At 39.4% G+C, this 9562-nt stretch overlaps 1 protein-coding gene across 1 annotated transcript; it reads right to left on the bottom strand.

Annotated features, from left to right (window-relative positions):
* Positions 1 to 1105: 1105 nt before the first annotated feature.
* LOC124264589 (solute carrier family 2, facilitated glucose transporter member 1-like) lies at positions 1106 to 8888 on the bottom strand. The gene is made up of 3 exons (XM_046699339.1): positions 8802 to 8888; positions 3118 to 3245; positions 1106 to 1429 (listed from the first exon to the last, which is right to left on the bottom strand). Exons 1-3 carry the CDS (start codon positions 8839 to 8841, stop codon positions 1223 to 1225), a joined length of 375 nt encoding a protein of 124 aa, XP_046555295.1. The 5' UTR covers positions 8842 to 8888; the 3' UTR covers positions 1106 to 1222.
* Positions 8889 to 9562: the final 674 nt, after the last annotated feature.

The following is a 9562-nucleotide window of genomic DNA, read 5'->3' as shown; positions in this document are numbered from 1 at the left end:
ATATCAGAATAACTTTTCAGTCTGATGTTATCACTGAAATGTACAGCAACGCTCGTTTCAGTGTAAATTTCAAATATAACAAAAACCCTCTCCCCCCCCACCCCCCACCCTTTTTTAACGTGCACTAGCCCGGATATTCACGGGTAGAACTTCACAGATTCAAAGCTAGAGTGATCATGAGTGGACACATGATTCGGAATCGGCAACACGGGATGAGTGAGTGAGTGAGTTTAGTTATACGCCTCTGTCAGCAATATTCAAGTAATATCACGGCGGGGGACACCAGAAATAGGCTTCACACATTGTACCCATGTGGGGAATCGAACCCGGGTCTTCGGCGTGACGAGCGAACGGTTTAACCACTAAGCTACCCCACCGCCCCACTTAAGTATTTACAGAGCGCCGGCGTTAACCATCAAATAAACAAAGAAACAAAAAATCGTATAAAGGTTTCAGTTGTTTGTAGGTTAAGTATATATAGTAGAAAGCAGACCAGTCTCTATTGTATATTAGCAGGATATGAAGTTCATCTCCAATATTGTTGGAGCGTCAAGATAGAATATACACATACGGTATTTGTATGGCGGCCACACCCAACTACAAGTCGGATGTTATTACAGCTAAACAGTGTTATTACTTTCTTCTTATAATACAAAGTTCACTGGGTAAATATGTCACCATACAGTATATTAAAGTTTTATAACAGTGTTACTAACACTGGGTGACGTTTCTCGTAATCCATGGCATTGTTGATGGAAACATTCATAAAATCACTGTTTAACCATAAATGGAGAGATTTCTTTGGAAGCATTATATTAAATAAACGTCTAGTGCTTGACGTCTGTGGTGTCTGTTTGTTTCTTTTTAAAAGTCTTGTTTTTTATCATACCACATTAGTGTTCTTGCATTCCTATCTGAAAGTTTGTTTGCTTTGTTCCCATCCTAATTGATTCTGGGTTACGCTTCCTTGTGTAAAAAGCCTTGTTTTAATCATACAACATTAGAGGTTTTTAGTGTACAGGAAATCAAACAGCTCTCTGATCGAAAAGTTTTTCTTCAAGCTCTGATTGTTTCCATCTTTATGAAACCTAATTGATTCTTCTGGTTTTCGTTTCCTTAAAACTTCGTATTTTTGATCATGTGACATCAGTATTATTTGTGTATGAAACCAAATGGCTCTCCTATCAGGAAGTTTTCTTCCCTTCATCCGCTTTTCATTTCTTTATAAGCTGTCGGGATTCTTCTGATAGGAAACCAAATAGCTTTCTGATCGGGGCTTCTGATCTTCTTTGTCACCCTCCTTTCGCCAAATTGATGAAATTTCTTCAATTGTTCTGCCTTTTGTTTCTGGCAGGAACATGAACACGAATATCCAGAACAACACCAGCAGCACCGTGAAGGGCAGGAAGGAGTAGCTTATCAGACCTTTCTGGAAACGAAAACAAGAGACAGGAATTATGTGGAAATGTGCGACGAACGTGTAGTCACCTGTTGAATTCCAGTTCTGGGTGTCACATCTGTCATGTTGGCTGTTCAAGAATATGATATATTAGTCGCAACACTTGGCAATATTATAAATAGTGGTCACCCACTCCCAATGGGAACACGGTGTAACCTAGTGGCGAAAGCTTTTGTACGTAAGGCCGAAAGTTCGAGTTCGATTCCGCACATACAAACAAACGGTGAGTGAGTGAGTTTAGTTTTACGCCACACTCAGCAATATTCCAGCTATCTGGCGGCGGTCTGTAAATAATCAAGTCTGGACCAGACAATCCAGGGATCAACAGCATGAACATCAATATACGCAACTGGGGTACGATGAGAGAGAGAGAGAGAGAGAGAGAGAGAGAGAGAGAGAGAGAGAGAGAGAGAGAGAGAGTTTTTTTAAAGTGTCACGTGCTTTTGCAATAGAATACAGTACATTACATTAAAGATATACATTAAACACAAAAAGCACCCGGCCATTTGGCCTATGAGACACTAAAAATAACAAGCATTATCACAGTAATACAATAAACTAAGAGAATACAAATAAAACATACCATTACATACATTCCAGATTAATAACATGATATTTTAATCACACAAAAGTTATAAAAGCACTTCACCATATTGACGTAAACGTGCACACTCACACGCAAACACGCAATTATGCACTCACTCAACCCCTCACGCAATCCTGCATTCACACATATCGTACAATCACGAACTCACATGCACAATCACAGGCTTACCCTATGACATTCTCGCACAAACATGTACACGTACATACGCAATAACGTACTCATGCGCACATATATACATACATACACACACTGACACACACACACGCGCGCACGCACGCACGCACGCACACACACACACACACACACATACACACACACACACACACACACATACATACATACATACATACATACATACATACATACATACATACATACATACATACATACATACATACATACATACATACATACATACATACATACATACATACATACATCAACCCGGACCTTCACGGGTGCAAACAAACGGCCATGCAAGCCTTTCCATACATAATGCACACGTGTTTACTATTTAAGTGGGGCGATGGGGTAGCCTAGTGGTTAAAACGTTTGCTCGTCTTGCCGAAGAGCCGGGTTCGATTCCCCACATGGTACAATATGTGAAGACCACGCACGCACGCACCCACAAACTCGTCCACCCAAAACCCATCAATGACTGTTATCATATGCCAACAAATGCTGAAGATATACTAAAACAGTTGCGCTGACAAGTTTGTTTCAATGTGTGACCAACAAACGAACAGTGAAGTAACCCGTGAAGATCGTGTTAGAATATTGATCTTCAGCAACCCATGCTTGTGGTAAGAGGCGACGGACGGGATTGGGTGGTCAGGCTCGCTGACTTAGTTGACACATGTCATCGTATCCTAATTGCCTAGATTGATGCTGATGCTGTTGATCACTGGATTGTCTGGTCCAGACTCTATTATCCACAGACCGCCGCCAAGTAGCTGCAATATTGCTGAGAGCGTCGTTAAAAAAAAAAAAACCCCGCAAAAACAACAACAACAACAACAACAAACAAAAAAAAAAAACAAAACGAACAAACCTGCATGTGGGGAAAGCCATACCCAACACAGAAGTTGGCGACCCAGTTGACGAGGACAGACACGCTGATGGCGGATGATCTCGACCCCTGAGAGAACAACTCGGCCACTATCAACCAGGGTATGGAACCTACAAACAAAAATAAACAAATATATGCTTTGGTTGATAGTTTGTACAACACTGCAGTTGTCTCTTCATTACAGATGGGCAAAGTTATTAGACCTGAACGTCAGTCGTGGTGTAGGCTTCGAGGAAGCCGCAACTTGAAGACATGGCGTAGGGTTCATTGATCTGATGAAAGTTGTTATTTTGTAGAGGTGAAACGGTAAGCTCTAATCACGGTACGGTACGTATTGCGGTACAAGGTCTTCGGTGCGGTCCGTTTCGGTTTGGTATATGAAATATGATACATAATTTAAAAATGGATCTTTGCTATTTTGAATGAACAAAACTAGAAAGAAAAAGTAAAGTATCACTGGAACCTTGGAGCTCACATCTGTGTGACAAAATAGCAGTTAGCCAAGGATGAGTACAAGTCACTAAAGTTCTGTTGGAAATAGAAAAAAACCCTGTTTTTTCGCATTTATATCTACAATTTATGTAGTTAATATGTGAAAGTGTGAAATATCTGTTAAACTAAGTTTGGCCTAACTACAGTCTCAGAGGTAGAGAGATGGGAACCGTAGAAAAAGGACTTTACCGAGGAGAGATTAGTGCAGAAATGAGCAATGCAGTTTTTTTCTAAGTCGAAAGCGACTTATTTGGAACAGACCATGGCTTTATGCAAATTAGTGTGTGATGATATTGTATTACAAAGGAAACTTTTTAAATGTCCGTTTTGAAATTAATATCAATTTCATTATAAACGATAGCTGACGTAAACAATAATTACTTTAAGACTGAAACTATTAATGATGCAGCTACCATGGAGTCTCACTATCACTATAAATAAACAACAGGTAGGAGGGATCGTCTCAAAAGCAAAACCAGGACGGGTGACGCAGAAGGTGGTTGGGGTCGGGCTGGGGGATACAGATATTAGCTAAGATAAGATAATCCTTTAGGGGAATTAAACTAGGGAAGTAATTGCCTTGTTATAACAATTTAAAAATAATGTCCAGTCCTGTCGATCTTCGGGTGGTCATGTCACCTGTACATTTTGAGACATTTAATACGATGGCTAATTTCAGGTTTTGTATGGGTATCATACTCTGTTACATCTAAACATAAACTTTATGACAGAAAGACACGTAAGATGTTAACCAATAGATGAGACATACACAACGCACATGAAAAAACATAAAATATCTTTTCGATGATCCCCTGTGCCTGTAGGCAGCACAACTTATACAAAGTTATATGATACGATGGTGTGGTCAGTTTTAAGTTATGGGGCTTCTATATGGGGACATCGGGAGGTATCCGCAGTAAATGCTGTCCACCATCGTGCTTTGAGATTTTTCTTTGGGGAGGGTAAATATGCTCCTAACGTTGCAGTGAATGGAGACATGGGATGGATCCCTCCAATTGTTAGACAATGGATATGTATTGTTAGACAATACTGTCGTTTTAGAAAAATGTCTTTTAGAATAAATAAGTATGTATTTATATGGTCGGAGAGTTGTGCGAGTGGATGTGTGAGAAATTGGAATTTCCGAGTAAAAGCAAGGTTAAATGAATGGGGCCTTAGTGTGGAAGCTGATGTTAATGTTAAACGGGTATGCGAGAAGGTGCGAGATATTTGTATGCAGAAGTATGTGAATGATTGGTATGAGTTATTACACAAGCCAAGCGGTAGAACGGGAGGTAATAAATTACGAACGTATCGAATGTTTAAGGATGTGTATGGCTGTGAAAGTTATGTGAGTATGAGTATGCCCCGTTCTTACCGCTCTGCCTTCTCCAAATTCAGATCAGGTACTGCTCCTCTGCATTTGGAAACCGGCAGATATACAAATGTGAATGTGAATGAGAGGGTATGTTTTCAGTGCAGTGAGAGTGTTGAGGATGAAAGACACGTTCTGTTGTATTGCCCTATGTATGATGATTTGCGTGAAAGTTTATATGAAAATGTCTGTTTTAGCTATCCGAACTTCTTAGATCTTTGTGATGATGATAAATTAGTTTTACTTTTTAAACACCATGTATATTTCAGTGCCAAAACCTGCTTTTATATCTTGCAAAGAAGAAAACATATTTTATACGGATAGATTTTACACTGTATATACCTATATTTATTATTTAGTATTTATAATGTATTAAAACATTAGTCTCTCATAACCCTTAAAGGGTGGCTCACTTATATGCTATATTTTTTAAATATATTTATATATGTATTTTATGTGAGGTGAGACTGAAATAAAATATCTGTCTGTCTGTCTGTCTTTCATGCAAGGTGAGTCGGCGGTCCGTCGCCATAACTGGCTTAGCCATCTTAGCCATCTATAGGCTGATCTATTGTTATCAGCAGCTATTCGTATTTTCTAAGTTTTGCCCGATTTTACCAGTAAACATGCTTTTCTGGATATCCTCTTACGCATCCTACTGAACGCCCAGTTAGGCCGATGTGGGTTATTTCGACATATGCTATTTGCAATTGTGTAAAAATTTAGGGATACAGAGTAACAGCCTAAAAACAGCTTTTTTTAATTTCCGACATCACATCAACATTTACTGCAATGAAATCACCACTATGGTGCAGAAATGTTACTGATTTAAAAGCATGATACACAAATCAGATGCTGTCCAATATGACTGTTGATGACATATCACGGATAAATAAATAACAGAAATTAACACAACACAGTTGTCATAAGACAATTACTGTCTGTATGACTGATCATTGTCATTGTTCTAAGTCATTGTCTATCTCTCGTTTCAGCTTGTTAAACATTTAGAGACTTTCCACAGTCCTTGGGAAGTACTGCTTCGCACATTCCAGAATTTTGTTTTATTCAATTTTCAGAATCATTCAAAATATCTTTTAAAGTTCACTCAGAAATGTAATTCTCCTTTTAGAAACAAATATGTTTGGGCTGCTTTCTCTCTTTATTGGTCGTTACATGTTCATTGTTCTGATACTGCTTGTGATGAGATCAGTTCAGATCTTTGTGTAGTGGTAGCAACAACTAACAAACATAAGGCTTAGAACTGTGATGGGAAAGCCACCAGATCCATCATCCATACCCATAATTGCGGAATTTTGTTTTCAAAGCAGACAGTACAACATGTAATGTTTTCGTTCTAATCATTATAGAAAATGGTGAGTGAGTGAGTGAGTATGGCTTTACGCCGCTTTTAGCAATATTAATATTCCAACAATTTCACGGCGGGTGCACCAGAAATGGGCTTCCCACGTTGTACCCATGTGGGGAATCGAACCAGGGTCTTCAGCTTGACGGGCGGACGCTTTTATTCATTAGGCTACCCAACCGCCCCACCCACATAGAGTAAAGCTGGCACCCCATCGAGATAGATTGTTCTCCCCTTCATGATGATATGTTTACAGATATCATACATCTATAGGATATGGCTGTAGCCATTTTATTATATAACGATAAAATAATCGAAATTTCGAGAAGTAATTGAAGGAGAAAATAGAAGGAGTAACGAAAACAAAATCGACACATCATTTTTTTAAGAAACTTCAAAACATAAACCCGAGAAAATGAGTTAAGTAACAACTCGTTAGGTCAGGTTTTGGTTGTGAATAGATGGCTACCGGTACTTAGGGAGATAATAGAGAATCATGGATCACTGATCAGGAAGAAATGTTTTGCAACTTAAGCGTGGACAGTCTGCTCCCAAACTTAGGAAGCAATATGTATATAGAGGAATCTTGACTCATACCTATGTGCCATTGGACATATGATGGACAATTTGTATGTTGCGTAAAACTGATCTGACTCTGCATTCATACAATGTGTGAAGATCTGAATTAATATATTTGTGAATGTTAATAAATATAGAATCTTCATATTTGTTTTGTCAATTATTAGCAACAGTGATCATCTACTGATCAATAATGGTCACTGAGCCGTGCTTGTGAAGCCCATTTCTGGTGTCCCCCGCCGTGATTTTGCTGGAATATTTCTAAAAACGGCGTGAAACCATACTCCAGCCAGCTGAGCCGTGATTCTCTATTATCTATACCAAGCACCGGTCGTCACCTACTCACAACCAACACCTGACCAGCAGTTAATCCAGTTACAGGGGAGTGAGTACAGCTAACAGAACAGCCAGGCGAGGGGCTGGAGGTACCAATTAGTAGCTTGTAACAGCAGGGGCTAGGGGGCGGGGGCTAGAGGGGCGGAGTCCAACAAACAATGAAAATTACTGAAATAATGAGAAAATGCTGAGCTCTAGAAATCTGTTTGAAACAAGGAGAAAGTATGCGAATATAAAACCGAAAAGATCACTCGAAATTTCGCAGAAAATATACACATGATTCAGTCTGGTTTAGAAATGTACAATTTATGATCGCGATAAGAACTACGTAGACGTCAATGCTATAAGCACATCATGGGTGGCTATCATGGATCGTGGATGTCCATTTCACCTCGACTCATATCTGAAACGTACATTGTACTATTGGGTATTGAAAAGTGTTTACATTAGACAGGAAGAATACGAGATATCTGTGCTGTTCGTAAGAAGCAACAATACAAGAATATGGCCTTGACAAACTAGCACTAAGTGATCGACAGACCACTACGATTGGTTTGTTTGTTGTTTTACGCCGCACTCAGCAATATTCCAGGTATCTGTCGGCGATCTGTAAATAATCGACTCTGGACCACACAATCCAGTGATCAACATCGTGAGCATCGATCTATGCAACTGGGACACGATGGTATGTGTCAACTGAGTCAGCGAGCCTGACCATCCGATCCCGTTAGTCGCCTCTTACGACAACATTGGTTACTGAACACCAATTCTAGCCCTGATCGTCACGGGACACGTCACTAAGAAAGCACAATGGTATTCCTATGGAAGCTTCAGTATTTTTCTACACCGAAATTTCTCGTTATTTGAATATTTACTGTGTTTTTGAAATTTCGATTTTTTCTCGTTGTTTCGAATTACTTCTGCTTATTTGTTTATATTGTTTTTGAAAATGAGAGTTTTTAAAATAAACATTAAGAAACGGAAAAAATGAGAAAATGAAAAATAACAATCAAAGTATTATCAACGTAATCGAAGTAATATTGAAATAATCCAAGTAATAATAAACAAGATAGGAAAAACGGAAAAAAAATGAACAAACGAGAAAATAATCGAAGGAACGAGAAACAATTTCGAGCTTTTGAGTAAAATTGAAATAACGAGAATATAATCGAAATTGTGAAAACCTATTCAAAGTTTCGTATGACAGCGGTATGTAAATAATCGAGTTGGACCTGGCAATTCAGTGATTGACATCAAGATCTTGGATTTATGCCACTTAGACACTATGGCATCAGTCACCAAATCAGCGAGGATGGCCAGCCGATGCCTTTGAGTAGTGAGTAAGTGAGTTTGGTTTTAGCAACATTCAAGTAAAATCACGACAGGGGATATCAGAAATGGGCTTTACACATTGTACCCATGTGGGGAAACGAACCCGGTTCTTCGGCGTGACGAACGAACGCTTTAACCACTAGGCTACCCCACCGTCCCGCCTTTGAGTAACTAAAAGATTCTCACCTGGTCCTAAGGCGAAGAATACAACGAACATGAGGGCCATCGCGACGCTGGCACCATTGAACCATTGAACCTTGTCCTGAAGAAAAAAAGCGACTTATAACATACCACAGACAATAGGAATGGTAATTTCAGTGTTTTGTGTTTGCTTGTTTGTTTAACGAAGTCGTTCTGTAAATATAAGTGTCTGGACCTGACAATCCAGTGACCGACATCATGAGTTGTGAGTTGTTTTTTAGGTCGCTTTTAACAATATTCCAGCAATATCATGACGGGGGACACCAGAAATGACTGACTGACTGAGTTTGGTTTTACGCCGCTTTTAGCAATATTCCAGCAATATGACGGCGGGGGGCACCAGAAATGGGCTTCACATATTGTACCTATATGAGGAATAGAACCCGGGCGTGACGAGCGAACGCTTTAACCACTAGGCTACACTACGCCCCACTGACATCACGTACATCGTTCTACACCATAGGGAGTGAGTGAGTTAGTTTTGTTTTACACTCAGCAAAATCGGCAGCTATATGGCGGTGGTCTGTCAATTATCGAGTCTGCACCAGACTGTCAAGATCACAAGTAGTGTAATGTCTGTTTTATCTTATATTTGAGGTGTGGCAGGTTTGGAGTGAGGAAGCTAGTATACTGGCGTAATAATATTCAGTCAGCATTCATGTGTAATGTATAGTGGTAGTATTGTGTATCAAGTGACTGTAAAACAGCCCTGTAAACACATGTGTGTGTGAAATGTATATATCGTG

This window comes from Haliotis rubra, unplaced genomic scaffold, assembly GCF_003918875.1.
Source record: "Haliotis rubra isolate DU_JTF1 unplaced genomic scaffold, ASM391887v1 Scf930, whole genome shotgun sequence".
In the NCBI taxonomy this organism is placed as follows: domain Eukaryota; kingdom Metazoa; phylum Mollusca; class Gastropoda; order Lepetellida; family Haliotidae; genus Haliotis; species Haliotis rubra.
Note: the sequence above shows the minus strand (reverse complement) of the source record. Positions and strands in the feature narration are given on the sequence as shown.